This window comes from Grus americana, chromosome 28 (assembly GCF_028858705.1).
Source record: "Grus americana isolate bGruAme1 chromosome 28, bGruAme1.mat, whole genome shotgun sequence".
Classification (NCBI taxonomy): domain Eukaryota; kingdom Metazoa; phylum Chordata; class Aves; order Gruiformes; family Gruidae; genus Grus; species Grus americana.
The window spans coordinates 2,864,080-2,886,865 of NC_072879.1; the positions used below are offsets into that span (position 1 = coordinate 2,864,080).

The window sequence follows — 22,786 nt, forward strand, 5'->3', positions numbered from 1 at the left end:
TTAATTTTTCCAAATGTAGGTCTAACACAAGCTATTACTTTTACCTACAAACCCTGTCCTGAAAACAAGGAGCGATATGATCAAAGCATGAGGCGAAATGTGTAAACTTTGCTTTCTGCAAAGATAAGAGGGATAAGATTGCTTTTCTCAAGGCCGCAGAGAAGGATGTCGTAGTAAACAAGGCATGAAAAAATGAAAGCTCTGTTGATGCATTCAGCTATGTGGGGATAGGGAAGAATGCATTTTAGATATGTTATGTGAAAAGATGTGAAAAATGTAACCCAGACACCCAAAATAAGAGCAAATCTACACCAAAAAGGACGTAGAGTTTACAGCAAATAGGAAAGTGGAGCTGTCCATAACCAAGAAAGGTAATGAAATGGGCGGAAGTATAAGATTAACCACAAGGAGATTAAGCTGATAACTAATGATCTACACAGAAATGTCAGACAGAGGTTAAGATTTTAATCTGGACAGATTTCACGGCATAGTCATGAATTGTAAACACACATACTGAATTTCTGTTTGTGGATGAAGATACTGAAAAGAAGGAACATAACTTATTCCAGATCCCCCTTCCCACCTCACCTCCCAGAGAGGATGAGGAGAGAGAAAGGTAAAGTATCACCTGAAGTCCAGTTGTGCAAAGAAATATGTAGAGGATGAATTTTCCCGTGAAGCAAAGCTAACTAGCTCTACCAACCAGATTTTTTTTTTTTCCCTTAAGTTACCAGGATGCATAAACTGTTTTAGTGCATGGTCATTTAGCATGCCGCCCAAATCCATGCTAGACACAGAATGGCTGCGGTGGGAATCCGATCACAATGCCAGTCTCTGTCCCACTGCAGCCACTCCAAGGGTAAAGGGTTTCGCTCTGTGCCAAGAGAGGCTGGCTACCGGAGACAGCAGCACAGGGAAGGAGACTCCAGGTCTCGAGCAGCCTCTCTAAGCAGGCAGTGCCCTTGGAAGAAGTGCCACTGGGCAGCTGCCTGTTCCCCAACATAACCTGAGGCTGGCAGCAGGCAACCTGGCAGGAATCAAAACACAGCAGTTATATCCCATGCAAGTAGCCAACACACAAAACGATTCACCAAAGGGTTAACGCATACATCCTTCTGTTACTAGATTTGCTTCCCACATAGGTACATCCAAAACTAAATACTGTAAAGCATATCATCCGTGATTCAATAGGTGTTGTGGTTTTCCCTGAACCTACGATAATTTTTTTCAAAATCATATTTGAACTGCGGAAAGGAGAAATGTATGCAGCATCTCATTACTAGGCATACTAGTATTAAATGCATAGATTATGTGAACACATATAACATTTCTCTCAACCACTCTAGTCATTTTGGCCTCATCAGCTCATGCCCACCAATTTGTACACCCTTCTCTCTTTGCCCTAAAGCAGTAAGTATGCTCTCCACAGTTTATTTCTAGGTATAGGAATTTACTTAGCAGTACTGAAATAGATACTGTTTGCATGCAGTCCCACAGCCAAGCAGTTGAGACCTCTCTATGAAATGTATTTTTATTTACTCCTTGCCCTTGTCATCTTCAGCATACCAGCAAGGCCCATTTTCAAGTAATTCAATGTATAATAATATGTGGCCCCGCACAAACTATCCAACGCACCTCTATCCAGATATCTATCTGCTGAACAGCATCTCCTTACAAACATACTGATCCCTGTAGATTTCCATCTATAGGACGTGTGCTGTGCCACATCACTCGGCTTCTCTAATCAAAGTGCCAAGTGAGAAATGATAAAAATGACCAAAAGCCACACAAATACAACCCTAAGGAAAAAGTAATGACTATAGATTAGTACAAAAACCACATTGCATAAGCTACCCTTAGAGGCTATTAATCTGCTTCTCCTTGTAAATTATGAAAGAAAAAGTTGTAATCTGAAGGAATTTAATCCCAAACTAGTTGTTAGCCTCTCCTTGTTGGGATGGCACAACGAGCGAACTGAATTTCCTAAACTTACATTAAACTTGGGAGAGCTTGGATTCTCAGTCTTGCTTCCACAATAGTTAATGGATCCAACTGTCAATTGTCAGAATTGTGAAAACTCCATTTGGTTTCACGCCACTGCTGTGGTAAGCTCTTAAAATAAATCTGACTGTCACTGAAGTCACTTTGTTCAATCATAAAGAAGTACAGTAGTAGCAAAAGTCTCATTATCTGCCTACATTATATAGCAAGATACAGAGATGGGACTCTCCTCTACAAGAAAACTGAAGCCGTATCAGTTTCTCCAGGACAAGAGTCTTTTTCTTAAGCAAACTGGCAGTTTCAAATCTCAGCCCAGAGCTGCTGTTACTGAAAGCAATCTTCAACTGGTAGGGAGCCGAAGAAGTTTTTGAGATGCTGCCCAGTCCTTCCACCTGTCCAAGGCCAGATCAAATACTTTACCTAAGGCATTTCTGACAATTGTTTGTCTAACCCCATCTTAAAGTTAAATTCTGCCTCGAGGCGTTTCCTGCATTTGCTGTCTGAAGTTTATTGAGGTCTAGCTCCTCAGCAGGTCACTGTGATCAGCTCCATGTTACAGACAAGACCGAGGCACTGAGGGGCACGGAACCACCCAAGAGGCCAACAGCAGCACTGAGATCCGTGGTATCAAAGTCCGCATCCAGCACATGATCCTCTGCAAAACACTTAGTACGAAGTGAAACACTTGACCGTTTATTGCTGAGTCCTGCTCAGTCTCCTTCAGTATGAAAGCAAGGCTCATATTTGAAACCGTGCCACTTCAAATTAGGCTTTGGGTGGATGGATGTATTACCGCAGTGGAGAGTCACTGGCAAATCTGAGCACTGAGAGACCTAAAGCGTGTTTGAAAAACACAATCTGGAGTTCTTTTTGTTATCGCAGATTAGAGCATGTGGAAAAACAACATGCTCTTCCCCGGTGCTGATCAACAAGAACCGTCATGCAGCAACTCCTCCTTTCGCCAACAGAGCCATGCAAAACACAAGGACGTTTTTCTTATCACACCCACCAAATTCACACACTGTGCAGGCTCAAAGGAGAACATTTTATATTCCCTAGAACAAAAACAGGTGCTTGATGCAGTCATCTAGTTCTAATAGACTTATAGACTAGTTTTGTGGACTAGAAACTTGATATCTAAGCACTGAAAGAGCAGCCAAACACTATATAAATTATTTAAGCTGCCCTGGAGTGTGGAAGAGAAGCCTAAGGAAAGGTAATCTACACATCCCATTTCTTTTGCTAATTTAATAATTGTATAAATCTGATGATGAGGTGAGAAGTTGTTTCGGATAAAGCACCAGTTTCCACAAAACTGCCTTTTTTTTTTTTTCTTTTCAAGTCTCCAGGTAAGACTGCTACTGCACGTTACGCTCTCTGGTCTGCCAGAAACACAGAGCATGCAGAGATTCCCTGAGAACTGAACGAACAGAGAAACAGTTTATTGAGCTTTAAAGGCTTCGCTTCAAATACAGTTTTAAAACAAAAGCCTTATTCCTTTAAGCCGTGTTAAGGCTCCACAGGGCGAGACTTTCAGACAGTCAGACATCGCACTGAGGAGCTCCATTTCCTCTCTGGCTTTTGGGAGTTTTTGAGGGGTACTTACAAGGGAACTCTTGGACTCATTCATCCCGAACTGGAGCTGTGTAAATACATCCAGTGCGATCAGCCTTACTTCAGAAAGATAACATTCCAAAAAGACTGAAGACCAGAAAAAACAAGTCCTATTTGTTTTATGAAATCATTGCTGTTATGTTGTCATTGCCCATAGAATATAATTGGTTTGTCTTTGCAGAAGAGACAAGAAAAACATTTGTCTGATACTCAAATTTTAACAAATACTTTCATTGCTCATGAAGTATTATAATCCTTGCACTGTCATAACGCAACATGGATGCCTAATGAAGTTTAAAATGGTAACGGAAAAATGCTTAGTTATCCCATGATGTCTGCTGACTTGCACGTGCCTTATTCCTAGGAAACCCAATACACTGGTAGAGGTTCCTGCATTATTCCTAAAATTTTCTAATCGTGTCTTTAACAGTGCAGCAGGGTTCAAGCCCACCTTCAAGCATAAGCATTCTTTAAATACTTTCTCAATCATAAAAACTTGCTGATATGACAGAGTTTTAGTGCAATGTCTGAAGTTTCTGTGTGAGGGATTTCCAGATGCAATAGCTGGAACTTGATTTTTTTGCCACAGGTTGCTTACTCAACTCAATTACTATTTTCAGATATTTCAGAACAAACAACTCGGAAGCTAACAGCATCTCACTCACATTATCGAAAGCAAAGCTGCCAAGTTCAGCAGCTCTCCCACAGACACCAAATAATCCTTCCTTTGCACGCACAGTATTGGACTTGGCTCTCTTCACATCAAATGGGGAAGAAAAAATCAGCAACCCCATTTCGCGTCATGCAAACTGCCTTGCAATTTTGCCATACGTGAACATTGCGTCTCAGCACTGAACTCTTTCCTCTCAGCAGAAAAGGCCCGTCTGTTCCCGCATCTCTGCAACGCTGCATAGAGCCCAACCTCTCCTCACTGTCTGCATGGCTCCTTTGCTGTGACTGCTGCCCCTGCCCACAGCTATTAAAGCCTTGCACAACAATGCTGTGTACTGTTAATATAATTAAACCCCCACAGCTACAAACCCAGAGAAGATAGCAAAAATTGAGCTGGAAATTATGGCTACACAACTCCAAGCTATGCCTGTTCCCTTGCCCTATAAAGCTTCCCTTGCAATCCTTCGGTCCAGGAGGCTTTCTTTTGATGAACAAACTGAGACCAACCTCCTCCCTTCCCTGCCCCAGACAATTTATTTTTTAAAAAAACCACTAAATGAGGAATTGTGCTTAGGGATGAGGCTAAAGCAAACCGAGAGGAGCATGAAGAACCAGAAAGCTAGCAACCTTAGACGTTAACTGCTGCTCAGCCTGCAGATAGTTCCTCTCATCTCCCACAAGCCTGCGAGCTAAGTTGCCCTAACTCTGTGCATTGACTTAAAAACCATCAGTCTTTCCTTGTAACTTGAGCTCAGGCTCAGCTCATCATGTCAGGGCCCTGAAATTCCAGCGTGGCCACATACCACCAGCAGCGATTCTGTAGGAGTTCCAAGTGACCAGCAATAAGATGCATACATCTCCAGAAGCCTTCAAATTGCACAGAAAACAAAAGATTGGAGTAGTTCTACTTCCCCTTCTCCAACTAAAAAAGGCCTTGCAAATTTTACAATCTTCATTGGACCAATCTTGCTAAATACCTGTCACCCTCATTATGCTTGTATATGAACAAGGGTCATAATACTTAACAGCTCAACTGTCTGGCACCTGCCAGTGCTTCAGTGACTACGGTGGGGGAGCTGATGTCTGCAAAAGCTGAAACTGCCTCATTTACAATTACAATAGAGCAGTATTTCTTGACATCCTTGAAAAAGGGCACCTCTAACCTGATACACAAGAATAAAATCACATTTATTTTTCTGGAGTGCACTGAAGTTATGTCAGTGAAACCACATACACCCCCAGTTCTTTCAAAATACGTAGAAGAAAATTAATCCCAGCATTCTGCTGAATGCTATTCTAACCAGACTTTCTTTCCAACTCTTTTGTGGGATTTTCTTCAAAATATCTTCCTCAGAGCCTACAACCTCTCAGGGTACCCAGGAGGCAGCCTCTGGTCAGCTAAACAAGAAAGCGCATTCTCAAATTAAAGAATTCATACTGAGGGTACTGAGCTTGAAGGTCCTTGTCTGTACAGAGCATCCTCTTGCTCTGCCCATGTCCATCTCCTCAATAGCAATTCTGACCCTATTTTGAAGAAGGGAGAAGGAAATTCCACATTAGAAAATTTTTTGGACATGAACAGGTGCCGAGCGTCCTACCCTGTTTTTTCAGTTCATTTAAATACAGATTCACAAGGAAGCCAGAGTGAAATGAAAACATTACACTCACTTTGCCAACATTTAAGCACTACACAGAGCTGAAGTTGATTCTCTGTTTGTTTTAAATGTCAGAAGCCAAAATAAAAGCAACAATGTCAGCCCAGCCAGCACAGTGCTGCCCCCCAGGACCCTCACCTAAAAAAATCCAGATAAAGACGATGAACACACAGAGTTGTAATCTACAGCATTTCAGTGCCCAAGCCACCCCGTGCTGGTTTGTACACTTAAGCGATGCCAGCCGCAAACTTTGGATCAAAGCAGCAACTGAAAGAACTCCAGGCATGTACTGAGCAGCTCAGCGCTGCCAGAGAACCCCAGCTGGTACCCCCACAACTTCCCCCTACCCAGCTTTTTGGGGGTTTTTTTTCAGCTAACCAACAGCCCTAATTAAGAAGCATAAACATCCCAGCAAGTTCATTCACATCCCTCCAATAGGAACCTGCGCACAATTATAGGATATAATTGGGAAGCACGATCATTGAACTTTTAACCAGCTATTGTTACAAACCAAGAGAAGGGTTAGTGTTGCTTCCTCCAGGCCACAGTTGGTTATTCACCAGCTCTGTAATTAATCAAAAGGTCCTGAAATCCTCAACCTTTCAGCTAGAAACACTCTTTGCAGTGGGCACACCTGAGGTTTTTTTGACCTTTTTTGTGTTTCATTTTGCGGTGGGGTTTTTTTTAAACACAAAACTTATTTACAATACAATTCCTGATAAAGATGTTTCAGAGAGCTTTGCCAAGTGACATATTTCAGCTGGTCTTCTTACACACGCTGAATACACTTCTTTGTATGGCCTCAACGGTTCACGATCCCTTCAAAGCCTTCTACAAGAAGGATTCCCAGCTCCTTCATCATACAATGAAAGAACGCTGTGCCATCATACACACCTCAAATTTATTTTGCTTTGTCTGCCTAAACATGTGAAGGGGCATTTGATTTAGAATACTTCTACAAGTAATTAAAAAAATTAAGTTTTAAAATACAGAATCATTGTTCCACCTTCATTAAGGAGGGGTGAAGGGAGGAAAACATACAGGATATATATGCTGGCCAATTCCTTAGCTTCACTTATGGCACCAAAGCACCCCAAACAGCAGGATTTGCTCTGAATGAAACAAGTCTCCTCCTCCCCGAGCAAACACATTGCATCAGGTGAACCATTTGCAGCTCTCCCATTCGTGCATTACTAACACAGGTTAACCCTGTTGCTCAGTATTATTTTTTTAATTTTTTTTTTTTTTTACATTCCGTGACTTCCTGCTTCTACATCAATGCCTAGACGATAGGATTTTCCAGCAAATGTGTCTGCCAAGTGTAGTCAGTCTTCTGTATTTTGTCTAACGAGGCAGTGCAGGTTGCCTTGTTCAGGCAAACAAGGAGACCTGGAACTGTTCTTGAAGTGGGAAAAATAAGTATTCTACCTGAAGTATCCTTGGCACAGCACCCTTGGAAGTCACAAGCAATCAATGTCACCACTGAAGATGGAACAGAGATCTTGAAACATCCTCCAGTAACATTAGTGCTGAACCATGTGAAGTGTTAAACTCCTCTCAGCCTCCTCAATGGCCCAGACACTGACTTAAATAAGTGTTTTGGGGAAGAGGCTAAGGATGAAAAAATCAAAATGGCAACTCAGACCAAACAACATGAAAACTTTTTCAATTTTCACCGTTAGCAGCAGCAAATACCTCATTCTCCTTTTTAACTTATCAAAAACCTCTGCCTTGACAAGACCTCTGTATAGAAATTAAGATATCTTAATAGAACTCTCTATATTTACTGCTTATTAAAGGTTGGATGAGCTAGGAATTAGATCTTGTTCAAATGCTTTCAAGATGGAACGAATCAGACAGTGGCCTCTGTCTAAAGTGCTGGTTGGAAATTGGGGTGGGGGAAGAAAACCTTCAACCCCCTGTGTTTCAGTAAAGGTGCAGCAGTGAAGAAGCTGAAGAAACAGAAATGTGGTGAGACCACGTGAGCTGTACGCATGGGGATTTCTCTTGAAGTTGAAACTCTAAGTTCTGAAATCCTACAGTCTTGTGTCACCCTAGGTCTGTGGAGAAAAGCCTAACTACATGCCTCTTCACAGCCCCACGTCTTGTTTGGTGTTTTTAAACTACGTAGTATACTCTGAAATAGCCATTTGTATGAAGTGATTGTTTCCACTCCTTTTCCCCCAATTCTGGGCTGTATCGCACCACCAAGCACCATAAATCTCTTAACTACTCTTAATAAGCTAAAGTGAATTAGTTTAGGATGTCTAGGCGTTCGCAAGCATCACAATAGCCCCAACGACAAGCACTATGTGCACTCAATAAAGCTGTCGCTTGGCAAGGTTCAGAACAGACGCCCCTGTGAGATTATCGGGTGTCAACTTCCATCTGGCATTTGTCAGAGCTAGGGGAAGGAAAAAAAAAAAAGGCAGTTCTTATCAGATCTCCAAATAAAAGAAGTACTTCCACTTCATGTGGTAGCAACTGGAAAAATGTCTTTTGTGTTTGAAGCTTTAAAAATATCTTGCCCTTGAGGTTGGCTATGTCTGTTCAGTACTTTGAGACCCCTTTCCCATACAAAGGTAATAAAACTAAGCTTACAGTTACAGAAGTTCCCAGCACATAAAAATTACAGGAAGCTGTTGCTAAGTAATATTTCTACCTAAGTAAACACCACAAAACGTTTCCCACACACACCTCTGAACTTTGTTATTCAAACCTGCCTTGAAGATGTTCATAGTTGCAGAATTTCTTCTGGCACCGGTCTCTGTAAAAACCCTCAGTTCTATTTCACAGCAGTTGAAAAACATTTCAATGTTTTTCTGACCACTTTGTTGTGTTGCTTGTGCTAGGAAACAAAGCAAGCTACTAAAGCTACTCTTCCGTTCCTTACCTGTCCCCTGCCTTTCCCAGAATCTTCCCTGGATAAGTCACATGAAAATTAAAGAGAGAGTCTGTTGCATCCCTAGTCTCCAGACCTGCTTCCCCAACATCATAAAAAAAATCTGGACAAACATCATTAATTTCACACAGTGCCTTTCTCCAGACTGTCATCCCTTCTATCAGCTCTGTTTCACCGTCTTCTTCAATTGGCCCACACAGTTTCATATACATTCCACTTTCTTTTCATGAGGTTATTTTACACCAAATTCTAGATTGCACTAATGGAGAGACACAACTTTTGGTTTTATCACATCAAGCAAGATAACAATTTGAAGGAAGAACCTATCTGTAAACCTGAAATGGCTGACGCTCTTAGTAACTCAAATTCCCTGGCAGCATGAAGTCCCAAGATCAAGAAGATAACAGACTCCTACAAAGGTTTCAATCAGGATGAGGAGGAGAACTTGAATTTCATCATATCCTCTAAGGAACGAAGCCCGTGTTTCAGGTATTCATCTCTATATTCCAGGAATGTGGCCCTCCAATATTCACCAAGGGACTGTCTGATATTGCAGATCATTTTCCTGTTCATTTTTATTTGGCCATTACACTTTTCCTTTTATTACCTTACTCCGCCTCCAAATGACCCAATATGCAAGTAAAAGGCTGAACCCGCCTTTATAATTAGGCTGTCAAAAACATCAGACTGCTTCAAATTACGTATGGACAGAGAAGACTCACCGCAAAGAGAACTGGCAGGAAATCCTATTTCAGAGGGAATTGTTCCTTCCGCAAGCAGAGTGACAGACATACAGCACTTTTATTACATTAAAAAAAAAAAAGTGGAAAAAAATGCAAAATATGAAAATCATGTTTGGCAGATCTAGACTGAGGTCTAGGACGTGGCATTTTCAGCATTTTTGTTGTCTGCATTCTTCAGCAAAGACGCTCTCTGCATGAACATGCTACACCGAACTAAGAACTACGTTTTTATGGCAATAAAAGTAAGTATGGATGTAAAAAAAAAAAAGCCTTATAAAAATGTGGGCTGAAAAGGTACAAAACCTCCAGAACAGGAACAGCATTGGCTGCCATAAACAGCATAAGGCTAAACCCAAATTCCAAACAGACCACATATTTCCCTCCCTTCCTACTCAAAGTATAACATGAATTGGCCTTAATTGAACCTACTTGCTTTTCACACCAACACAAGTAATTTAGAAAAAAAAAAACCAAAAAACTTCCAGGAAACACATCCTGACCAATCTCAAGCTATGGTATATCCACCTACACATCTTTGCACTCAGACACAGATTCCTCAATATTGCAACTGTTTTTTCAGAGCATGCAGCTGGCCACAAATCATTTCAGTTCCTCCCAACCAGTTTCATCCACAACCTTAGCTCTAACGTCTGTAAGAAGATCCTTTACTTTGTTGTCTTGAACATGTTATCACCAACTGAAAAAAATTTCTGGGCTGGAGTTATAGCTGCAAGGATGATTCAGAGACTTGGACGCGTGCCTCAGAGATAATTATACGCTATAACTGAAAGTTAGTTTGGGAGTTAACTGGGATATCTGTGCTGATTAAAATAAAGAAATATCGAAGATGCACAATCAGTATGAGATGTGGCAGGGACAACGTGAAGGAAGTGACCGCAGAGAGCTGGCAGGGGAAGGTCATGGACTAGTGTGGAAGAGATGGAAGACACCCAGGACCCCACTCCAGCCCCAACTGTTGGCATCTCCCTTCCTGCTCACACGAGACCTTTCAGCCCTCCCACGTGTGCTCTCTCAAGCTTCCTGCCCATCTCCTAGTTTTCTCCAGCAAAGCTTAGCAGTCTGGAAAAGCTTGCCAGCTTGGGACTTGTCTCTCAACTGACACGCACTCTGTAACATCAAAACAATCAATATTTACATGTTCTTTAAGGATTTTTTTCTGGTAGACAAACCAGTAAACTAAATATCCTGACCCACAGTCCCAGGGCAGCAGTGCTATCAGTTTAGACAGCAACAACTTCCCATCCAGAGATGCAAAACAAAAAAATAACAAACAAGGAGATTCTGCACCAAGTTTTATAAAACAAACTAAGAGTAGGAATAACTTGTGTTAAAACAAACAACTCACTGACCCAAACTTCCCCCAAGAAAGTTATCCTGAAATTGCTACATTTCATTCCAGCATTGGCTAAAAGACAAAGAGCAAAAATGAAAGAGGGAAATACTCTTAAAACCAGCATTAGCTGCTGAGGATTCCCAGATAAGCTGCAAAAACGCAGGGGGAAAGATTTCATGACATTAATACCCTCGATACTGGGAACTGCTATGAGTCTCTTCAGGCTAAGGAAAGCCAAAGTAAAATTCATAGAAGCTCTTAATAATCTTGACAAAACAATTACACATGCTGAGGATATGTTAAGGCTGGCACGAGAACAGAGAACACAGTGATTCCACCAGCAGGTTCACTAAATAAATGTCACTTAATCTCTACCATAGTTACTAGCGTGCATGCGTGTTGAAAGTCTAAAGGCCACTCAAAAAAGTCTAAAAAGTCTAAAAGACTAGTCAAGCTGTTAAAATAACTTTAGAAGCATACAGGCAGGTGTCACAAGGCACAATATAACACAGATACCAGCTTGCTGAGAACAGCAGCTACCAATAAATAAAAGTACAAACCTTAGCATTCAAAACAAAGATAAGCGTGGCTTGGTAAGTGGTTTTGAAAATGCATACCAGTTACAGCCAAAATCTGCAGGAGCATTGCTTCTCTAAATCTTCTACAAGGAAAATCAGATGGGAGCATTTGCATATAATCACTTCTGAAACCATTTTCAAATTCAAATTTCAATTTCATATTCACTAGCTTGGGTTCCCTGAGTAACTAAGCTAAGATAGCGTGTGATGCTGTACGAATTTAGCTGAATTTGTACAAGAGGCTCAGAAGCTGAGTTTTATGCCCCAATGGTAAAATATGACATTCCTACAGGTTTCATGGAAATAGGCAGTCACATAAAGGAGAGAAACCATACATTTCAGTCCGCTGTAGCACAGCCCCAGAAAATTCACAGGAATGAGGGACATAACGAACAGCCTAGCCACAGAAAAAGCTTCAGTTAGATCTTTAACCTTAGGAAATAGCAGAAAACAGAAAACATGAATGTATAAGGAAACAGGCTTCAGTGCTGATAATAACTGTAAACCAAAAGAGTTTATAAACTAAAATGCTTTATAACCTTATTTTTCATTTTAAAAAAGGAACACACGTACACGCTTGCATCTTCTTGCTCACACCCTGTTATTCTGGCGACAAAAAATAACCGCTTTCTTTAAAAGGAAGCTAGACGATTTTGGGGTGAGGAGTAGCAGAAGGGAAACCGCATTAATTTCATTAGTTTATGCATACTGGTAGGAATTCCTTCTCAAATTTGGCACTTAGCACTCAGAATTGCCCTTTAAAGCTTGGCAAGAAACTCTCTCCAGCCCGCAAGTTTCCTAATTTCGTCTTAGGACACACTGCTTCATTTGGATGCACTACCTCCAGAAAGACAGACGACTCTAAATGTGTCAGTCTTACCTCAATTCACTTTGCTCCCCATCAGTCAGATTTAACATAAATCAAAATAAATATATAATTAAAACTAAACTTAAGGTCAGTTCCAAGTTTGGAAAAAACAAATCTGTACGAAATAAAAAGCAACCCTAATACAGTTTGAGAACTGGAGTTCAGGGATTGCAACAGCAGCTAGTTTTCTAAACATACCTCCTCCCCTGAACCAAAACCCCAGATTTTCACCCTCCCCAGGACTCCTGCTACGGGCAACCCCCATCCAGATCCTCTCTCCTCCTTCTCCTTTTCCCTTCAGGTCTCACTTGGCTTCCTGTTTCTTACTCTTTGCAGACGTCACTCACTCATCCACGTATCTTGCACCTTTTCATGGCAGGAAGGTTTGAGTGAAAATGTCACTGCACCTCTCTAGAGCTGGGTTTGTTCCATTAAGACTTTTCCCCACCATTCTGTTCCTGCCTGCTGCAGCCTTAATCCCCTATCCAAGTCACAACAGAGATACTAACACCACTTTAAATATTATACAAGATAGCAGTTACACTCACAGTCCATTAAACTTGTGAGCTCTAGACAGTCCCTAACTTTCCAGAAAAACCAAACACAAATTTTTTGATACGTTTTTCACATAGGTGAACAGTTAAACCAGCCCCATCCCAAAGGCCCTCTCTTCCTTCAACCCCTCACCTGCCTACCATCAGTTTTGAGCCTTGCTTTTAGGAACCTGTGCTTGAAGGCAGCTTTAGCCCTCCAATAGATCTGACAAGTGAAAGACTGACAGCAAAACCATAGTGGACGCACATCACTCCGCGGACTCACCTCTCTGACAGCGATCGTGGGTCCAGCAGCGTTCAATGAAAATGCCATTTATCACAGTAGGTGGACAGTTGCTCTTTCCTTTCACAGTTCCTGGACACACATCTCCACACTCTTCTTTATCATCCTTGTTGGCTACAATGTAATTATCTTCTACAGAATCCAAAATCCGTGACCAATCGATCGTGGACAAGTAACATAATTCATTGTTCTTCTCAATTCGCACAGCGCCTCGAGTAATGTTCATCAGGTTATAGAGACCTATCTCTTTTAGGTGAACCATCTCAAAAATGACTAGCGCATAGTTAAAAAACAGATGAGTTCCTCGAATCACAGTGAGGTTTGGGAAAAGTCCCTTTAAACTCTCCAGGCCATACACGCGAAAGAGAAGCAAGTAGTCTGTAATCATAGTCAGTTTAGGAAAGCTGAGCTCGCGGAAATCTTCAGGCTTGGTTTTAAACATCAGCAATATTTGCAAGTGGCCCTCGATCACAGTGCAGTTCTCAAGCATGTTCAGCCGGGTCAGATTGTTGCGAATGTCCATGCTTCTGCAAACTGGAAGGCAAAGAACAATATTATTTATTTATTTAGTTTCCTAAATATACGGTTTTGCCAACCGCACCATCACACATAGCTACGGTCAGAACACACGGCTAGGCCCTTTACCATAAAGCATGCTGCAAGTGTTAAGAAATATACTGTGGGGAACATTCCCTGGTATATGATTACAAAATAAGACTGAAAGAGTATTTTGTAATTTTTTTCTGCCATCTTGAGTATCTGGATATTACTTCTATCACAACTGCAGTTGTAACACCAGTCCTTAGATGTCATTTGGCATTTACAAAAGTAAGAGTTATCTATGCAACTGAGTCTGTTTTCTTTAGATAGTTGCCAGTGACACACCCACCTCATCTCAGATTGTGCAATTAATACCAGTGGATTAGAGTAATTTAGAATAGTTGCAGGGAGGGAAGATAGGAAAAGAATAATGGCTAGAAAACCGTAGTGCTTCGGAAGCAGCAGAAAACCCTGGAAATACACACATGCAAGACCACAGTCTACACTCCTGCCCAGACTTTGCTGACAGGAGTAATTTACTACGCTAGTAATTTTTGCCCTAAGCATTCTTTTCAGATTAGGTGTTTGGGCTTTTTTGTTATTGTTTTCTCAAGGTTGCAAATCTCCCTGCCTTGACTATCTGGACAGTTTATTTAGTAGAACCAGTAACCCAAAGAACTGGTAAAGTGAACAATTACATGAAGCATAAATTAGAAAGTAAAGAGAATAATATGAATCCAGGCACCAGCAAAAGGAAAAGACACAAAGCAGAAAGTTTGGAAAGGGAAATATGTTTTTTTAACTCTAAGTATGGGTAAGAAATCAAGAAGGAAATGTCGAGCACTGTGTCTATATAGCACAACAGAAGTCCCAGGGATAATAACCCTTTTAAAACCAAACTTCATAGAAATAGACACCCAGACCTTAATGTTCAAGGGAGAAGCCTGTGGAAAGGCAAGCCTGCTTGGCAATAGAACAGTGAAAAACAACCGCTTCTCTGGCCTGAGTGTATTTTATTTTTTTTTTTAAGACTGCACTCACTTCAGGGATTCTCTCTTTTGCCTATAGCTGAGACCAGCCCCCATACACACATACACACTCTCCTTGAGAGTTAAAAGCACGGGATCTTTACTCTTTTTATCACTGTACGTAAAGCTCGCCAACTATAAAATCACCATGTCACAGCTTCAAGAGATCACCCAGCAGGAATCAGGCCCTACAAAATTGATGTAGAGACAGATGTTTAATAGTTACGATTGTCCGACTCCTCATGGTTTTACACAGACCGCTACTGTGTGGGTTAAAAATAAATTCTATGCAACGTCTTAATGATTATTCAAAAATTTGCTCCGCTGCAATAAAAAAAAATAAATCTGGCAACACTAACGTAGGATTTGGAGCAATGTTATTGCCCAATAGGATTTTTTGGCACTATATCCAAGTCATTTCACAAATTGCTTTCTGGAAGAAAGAGCTAATGCACGCAGTGCCTGTCTCAAAGATCAAGGATGTACTTTTTAAAAGGGGGAAAGGAAATCTGATGAGCCACTAGCCGCAACCTCTTTGCCCTGTGAAAAACTGCAGCCAAACTGGGAGCAAGCCAGAAAGCTGTCTCGCTGCACACCCCAACCATGGGCTAAAACAACTGGCAGAGCAACAGGTTCGGTTTAAGTACTCTAAATATTTATTTTAAATAATTAAGATGGGTATTTCCAAGGAAGCAAGTGTGTGACAGCGCAGGCCAGTGGCTTCTTCATGAAAGGAGCAACAACAGAAGGACAAATAAAACTCAAACACTGAAATTCGACATTTAAGTCACCAGTGTGGCTAAAGCTATCTGATAAATGTGAAATCCAACATCATGGTTCTCATTTACTGCTTACTGAGCGCACAGGCAAAATACAGCAAGCAATACCACTTGTTGTATCACAATATCAAGTCAAATTACACCACTTGTGAATCTGACCCACGTCACTACAGGCTCCTAGCAATCACTACTGATACAAGTAGTGCTGCTCCTGGACCCCACCGCCAGAAAGCTGCTCAAAAATCTTCCTATCTCCTTCAAAAAATGCATCAACCTAAACACCCACACAGGGTATAAACCTCCCTTGCCTTCAGTTCTCCCCGTCCTGAAACATTTTCCCCACTGGAGATGGCAGAAGAGGTGACCAAAGGCTAGGTTAAGATAGCCAAATATTTTGACCAGGTGTGTTAAAGAAGAAAGGTTAGCTGAAGCTGAATCTAAGAGACAGGTGAAGCTTGGGAGTAAACAGCAAAGCATTTTGAGGAGTTAAATAATCACAAAAATCTACCAGAGCCGGAAGTCCACATCCACAATCCATCACTTGTTTCCATTTTAGAACTTTTTTTTTTTGTGTTTTTCACCAATTCTAAACTCTGACACAGAATGCATTATGTGTAATTAGTGCTGCCAGCACAGACCAGACAGATTCCACACATCCTGGCAAACCAGGATGTGACCTGAGTTATTCAAACTGCTGCTTTCAAAGCCGAGCAACAGCAACATAATAAACTGGCACACTGTCCACTCTGCGTAAGAAGCTTTTGCATGAGGCCTTTTAACAGAAGGCGATGTCAAACACTGGTGTTAGCCTGGTGTAGAAACTTAGGAGGAATTTAGAATGAATGTTTCTGAAATAAACAGCTGAATAAAAGGCTAAAATAGTTGTATGTCTACAAAGATTAAAAGGATTTATACAGATTTTTTCCCACATTTAGAGAAAATCACGCTTAAGAACTATTCTTCATATTCTACTTCAGTTTAGTTTTTAAGTGATAAATATCACCACGGTATCTGAGCTCCTTTTTCTTACCACCTCAAGGATAAAGGAGAAAAATGAGGAGGTAAGAATATCCATAACAAACTATGCTTTTCTGTTGGAGGGTTCTCGATCTTTTCATGCTTTTAAATTCTGTTCAGCAGTTTGTATCTTCTGTTCATGCAGTAGCTGCTTAAGTCACCCCATAAATTTCTTGCTACCAAGACAACAAGAAGCAGTTTTAAGCAAAGTAATAAGTGTTTTTCCACAGCTTCTCTTGATAGTATTTCTTCTGCAGGGACAGGGGAATTGATCAACGATTCAGTATGAAGGCTAGGCAGGTTTGATCCCAGAAGAAGGAGAGCAAAGTTGAGCAGTCAATTATAATACAAACTGGTTTCAAAAAACACATAAATCAGCTTTCAGGAAAATAAAAATCTGAAATTGAGTCTCCAGTAGTAGGCCCAAAGCTGTTCCTGTTCAAACTGCTGGCAAAATCTCTACTAAACATATATTCCTAAATTTCAGGAGAAACAGGCTCCATGTCCAGCAGCAGAGCACACAATTCTCCATCCTAGTTACCAAGCGATTCAAAGTGAATTAAAAAAAACCCCAAACATCATTACAGCCATGTTTCACCAGACTCCCAAGAAAAAGTTGCAAGGTGCACTTTTTAAAAACGAACAACCAAAATCCCAAGATGCCAAAGCCTCTTGAACAAACTAGTTTGGTAACAACCTTAAAGTACCAAATGAAGAAACTAGAGCTGATATCAGAGCTTAGTTTTCAAGATAAAGTCTAACCAGGGGAATAGCTGGAACTTAAGCCTTGTTTATAGTAAATCATGTGGATACCAAACCGTAATGATTCACTGCTTCAGAGCTCCAGCCTTTTAACATCAAGACCAGAATAACGTAGCATTGCTCAGAAAGATCACAAACCATCTAAGATAACTATTAGTTAATTCTGCATTTTTATAGCGTTCGCTGCCTACTTGAATAAACCAATTGTTTAAGAATAATTACACTCCCTTTGGTCAAGTCAAAAGCTCTGCAGTTCTATATCAGGTTGACTTTTAGAAGTGGTATTAGGAAACTGGAAAAAGGACTTTTGGGTGTTTCTTGGGATAACAGGAGGTTTTCCTGTCTCAGCAGTTAAGTGACAGACAAGTAGAAGGGACTGTAAGACAGCTTCTAGCCCACTGTAGCTAAAGTTTAATAACCATATCTAACTGGGAAATATTAGGTTTTAAACTTCAGTTTTCCACCTCAGCCATTTAGATCTGAGCAATGACGCAAACTGAGATATGGACACAAAAGTGAGCCTGTCTATAAACCTCCAGCCCCCTCAGAAAACATCTCAGATGCCTGCTGCCTTTCACTACTCAAGGCATTGCTGCTGAACTGAGGGCAAACCTCTCACAGAGGTCACTTTCTGTAATGCCAAGAGAATATATAACCTCACAGGCTGGCCTATAAAGCCTGGTTTACTCTATCGTTATGCTCTCCTCATTCAGTTCAAAACATAAACAGAAAACACGACTCACACTGCTATGCTTCCCGTGCAAATACAAAAGGCAGTGAAGCGACAGCATCCCAGGACCACGCGAGATCGCTCAGGCAGAAGTCAATACTAACAGACCTTAAGATCATCATTACTTGAAAGGGAGCTGGAACAGGTTTTACGCGTTGCCGGTATCAACATAATTTATATTCTGCAAGACAGTCACCCCAAAATTGAGCTCCAGAAAGCTTACGGGTTTTACAGGCTAGTCAGAGAGACGGTTAGTGTACTACCTCTCTTTAAAACAGCACGAGGGCACGCTGGGATAGCTGATAGATGCAGTTATTGCCTAGTTTTGATACAGCCCTGTCTTGCTGCACTTATTCTATTTTACACTCTTGGGAGCAAAATTTCTTTCTAGACGCAGTCTCTCAACATCAAAAATTAACACAGGGTTGAGGTGAAACAAGGGACCAGTTTCTTAATGAGTTCAGGAGCACGAAAAAAATCTGTATGAACCAGAAATAATAATTAAGCTGCTAATGATTTTAAAAGGCTATTACCACAAAAATACGATGTGAAATTTGTCCCACCTGATGATTTAGATAGATCTCAGCTAGATTTCTGACTCCCACCATCAGCTATAGGCAATGGAGTACGCACGCAGCGCCCAAATTTAGGTGAAGAGCTTAGAAGGAGAGGAACTGTACTCTAAACTCTAGTGACTGCATTGATTAGTTTTCTACTAACCACAAAAGGAGCCCAAAGTAAATTGCTCAGTTGGCAGACGCCTAAAACTAGGTGAGGTAAATCCCACCCTAAATACCACAGCTAATGAACTGACAGGCATGAGTCACGTGTGAGATTTATTTCAAGAAGTTGCATTATGTTTACACAGTGATAAAAAAACACACAAACCTGTTTTTCTTCACAAAACAAGACATATGTATCTTCATTTTATGCGCAGGTCAGGTCTCCTCTCCTTAACCCTTGCTTCTACTCCTCTCAGTAACTTCTGAACTCACCAACTAACTTCAGTCACATGTAAAAGAGGAAGAGAGTTCTCACACATCATACTCCTAAAAGACTTATGAAAACTGGGGATGGGTTAAGAAGGAAAAGCTCAGCGTCTCCATCCAAAGGATGCTTTAAGCATGAACTCAAAACATCCACCCAGTTTCTCTACTGAGCCACCTACACACATACTATATGCACATAATATATACTGCTCAGCCTCTTAGCAGATATTGTCTGAAAGAAGCAAAGCGAAGAGAAAGATACGGGGCACAAGAAAAAACTATGTATGGTTGGGCTCAGAGATGGGGGGAATATTGTCACTGGAGAGCTGTGTTATCAGGGGGCATGTTGTTGGAGAATGTGGGACACAAATCTCCAAGAAAGCAGACTTCATTAGTTCCGTTGCTCAGGGAACAACTTGTTTGCTTATGCAACTATTGTACGTGCATTTACCCTTCGAGCCACGCTGATGCAGGCCTTCGCGTTAGCCTGTTATTTTCCATCCACACCGAAGTGCTGTGCGATCTAATCATTCTTAGAAAATGGAGTCAAACATCAAAGCAGCTGAAAACCTTTTGAATTAGGGACCTTATCATCCAAATTGTCTGTAAAATACTTTGAAAAGTACTTGTAGTACATGAAAGATATGTTCCAGGCTTTGCTTTGACGACTTGGGCATCGCTCCTGTTTCTCCGTCCATGAATTGTAGAGCATATTTTCCTATCACGTAGTAATATAGCAAAGATTACGGAGTTAATATCACTTGCAACACACTTGCAGCCCAAAAAGCACATATAAGAATAAGTAAGAAGCTTCACTGCAGTAGTAATAATAAAGTTTTCAAATTAGGAACTGCTGGACTAAAACTGTATATGTATTTATTATTAGTGCTATATATCAACTACCTTTTCCATTTCTCTATTGGTAACAGACAGGTTTGTACACACTTACCAGCTGGAACTTACCCTCCCAAGTTAAAATGATATCACTGGTCTCTTTTAAGGCTTCTAACATAAAAACATGTATGAGAAAGAAATGGGGGTATTTTTGAAATAGATAATTTGTCTGATTACTGAAAAAAAAAAAGGCTGTCTTAAGGGTACATCCTGCTTTACTCCCTGAATATCACACACATTTCAAAACCGCCCCTCATTGCATAGTCTGCGCTTGAACTGATTCTCTTGTTATTATTGCCTTTTCTGATGGCAAAGCTAACAGGTAGGCTATGGGATTGTCCATGGGACAGACGCTCATGTATGTATTCACTCTCTTTAAATAAATAGTTTACAGATGTGTTTTAATAAAAGGAAAGATCATCCAAAATGCAAGCCTCTAACGAGAAGAATTTCCTATGGAAGTTTACTTAACATAACCCATCAAAACAGCTCGTAGGGCTTAAACTTGTGTCAGCCATGGATTTAACAAGCACGTATTTTACAAGACCCTGTTTAAGCACCAATCCCTACCTCCAAGCTTCATCCCCATTTAATACCTGTGGATTTGAAAGGCTACCTAAAAGTATTCCTGTGGTTAAAGACAAAACCTCCCAACTCTACGCCTTGCCACGCTACAACCCTTCTGAAGCTGGGGCCAGTTTAAAACCAGCAGTTTAAAATTGAAGAGCTGTCTCAGGGCGCTACAGCTCAGACCTTTCCCAGCAGCAGGGCCGGGCCATACTCTTCCTCGAACCTGATCCACAGGGGATCACGGTTATACCCTCCCCGACCCCGCACCCTAAAGCTCGGCCGAGGGAGAGACCCGGGAGGGTCAGGACGCGCCAGGGAGTAAATCCTCAGGCGAACCGGAGAGAGCTACAGCCCTTCCCGTTACCGTCCCAGCTCCAATCTCAGCTGCCGCCGAGCCCTCCCTCCCGACCCGGTTTGGGGCTGAAATCGCCGAACTCAGGGATGAAGGTGACCCGAGCCGCTCCCCGCGGGAGGGCTCCGGGCCCCGCTGTCCCCCGCGCCGCAGGCCCCGGCCGAGCCGCCACAGCCACCAGCCCCGGCGGCGCGGCCTGGCGCGGCGGCCGGGCCGCCCCCCCCACCGAGCAGGTACAAAGGGTAACGGGCGCCGGGGCCGGGCCGCTCCGCCCGCCTCGCCCCCTCCCGCCGCGGGGCCGCGGCCCACCGCCGCCCGGGCCCCGCCACCTGCGCCAGCGCCCCGCCGCCCGCCTAGGCCGCGCCCCCGGCCCCTACTCACCCTCCCCGCGGCTCCGGGCGCACCAGGCCGCCAGCACCACGGCCACGGCCAGCGCCGCCGCCGCTCTCGGTCCCATGCCCGCGTCGCTGGAGCCGCCGCGGCTCGGCGCGTCCCGACGGGGGCGAATCAGAGGCCGCGGGGCGGGCGCAGGGGCCGGGCCCGGTTTCGCATCGTCGGTAAGAGACCTGGAGAGGCGCCGCGGCCCCCTTTATAGCGCCCGGCAACCGGCCCAGGAAACGGGGCGTCCGGCCCCTCCCTGCCCCTCGGTGTCGGCCCCGGCTCCGGCGGCCCCTTCCAGAGCAGGCCGGGCTGGCGGCTGCCTCCCTGGCCAGTAAACAAGGGGCTGCCCCCGTCAGCTGGGAGCAGAGCGGGGCGGCGGCAAGAGGCGGCGCGGAGCCGGGCAGGGGACGGGACGGGCTAGGGGAGGGGCGGCATCCACCTGCCGGGGACAGCCCCGCTGAGGCGGCTGCGGGCGGGGTAGAGCCCGGAGCGTCAAAGGTGTCTTTTTCCAGTGGGACTCAGCCTTTGATGCCTTTTTCTCCTTTTTTTAATCATCTCTGCTTTGTAGTCGTGCTAAGCCGTGACAGTATGTTTCCTGGCAACTTCCAGTAATGTTGTCTGGCAGTCGCTTTCAGCCCTTTCTGCAAGATAGTTTATATAAACTGCTGGAATAAAGCTTTTTAATTCAAAAATACTTAGTAAATGGACAGTCTTATTTCAAATCTTTGCCCCACCATCTCCAGCTTACAACAGATCTCACTTTTGTGTTACATTTCTTGCTCAACGGGCCACTTCAGCAGGCCCACAGATCCCAGCAGGTCACTTACTCTTAATGCAATGCAGTGTCAATGGTGTTTCCACTATCTTAAATACTTTGTGCTACTGTTCCATTTAAGGAGTGGCTGCAGTTGTCACAGGGATACTACATAGGAGGACCGGTCTATGAAATCACATCTATTTTGGTATGGTTCACTCTCTGACAGTCATTGAGGTTTCCCAGGTGGATGGGATAAGGTTGATGGCCTGATTGAATAAATAACCTGAGCATAAGCAGTATTAGCTGTAATGGTACCTGTGGAACAATAACTACAGCTTAGCATTTGCAAGCTATTTAAATGCTTAGATGAAAGGCTCTGCTTAAGTGGGGATGCTTTCTCCATCATCATTACAGTACAAGAAGATGTGTGTCTGCACAGCACATTAGCTGTTGATTCAGCCTAGTGCTGCGTCAGAACTGCCAGTACAGGAACAAATTTCCCCCACATTTCAGTTCTTGCTGCCATTTTCTCAAACTCACAAGTGCAGAAGAGACTCAGAACCTAACTCATTTCAGAATACTTCAGGAAGTAAGGGCAGTCAAGGCATAGAAATACACAACAAAACTATGTGATCTCTGCTTGCAAATTAACCTGCTTTATGACTATAGACTTTGCATAAAAGATAGAGCCAAACATCATCTAGACAGCTTGGGCTATGTGGAATTTATAATGTGACTGTAATAGCAACCTACTTTTGCTTAC

At 42.6% G+C, this 22,786-nt stretch overlaps 1 protein-coding gene across 3 annotated transcripts in view; it reads right to left on the reverse strand.

The window, feature by feature from the left end:
* Positions 1-21,642, reverse strand: part of INSR (insulin receptor) — a 55,888-nt gene extending 34,246 nt beyond the window's left edge. The window contains exons 1-4 of one of the 3 annotated variants that reach the window (XM_054805602.1): positions 21,267-21,642; positions 19,521-19,787; positions 18,969-19,082; positions 13,207-13,758 (exon numbers count right to left, since the gene is read on the reverse strand). In XM_054805602.1, the coding sequence (XP_054661577.1) occupies positions 13,207-13,747 (541 nt within the window). In that variant the 5' untranslated portion in view covers positions 13,748-13,758; positions 18,969-19,082; positions 19,521-19,787; positions 21,267-21,642. The remainder of the gene's footprint in view (positions 1-13,206; positions 13,759-18,968; positions 19,083-19,520; positions 19,788-21,266) is intronic. The other 2 variants (XM_054805601.1, XM_054805600.1) reach the window with 2 other exon arrangements.
* Between the last annotated feature and the right edge of the window lie 1,144 nt (positions 21,643-22,786).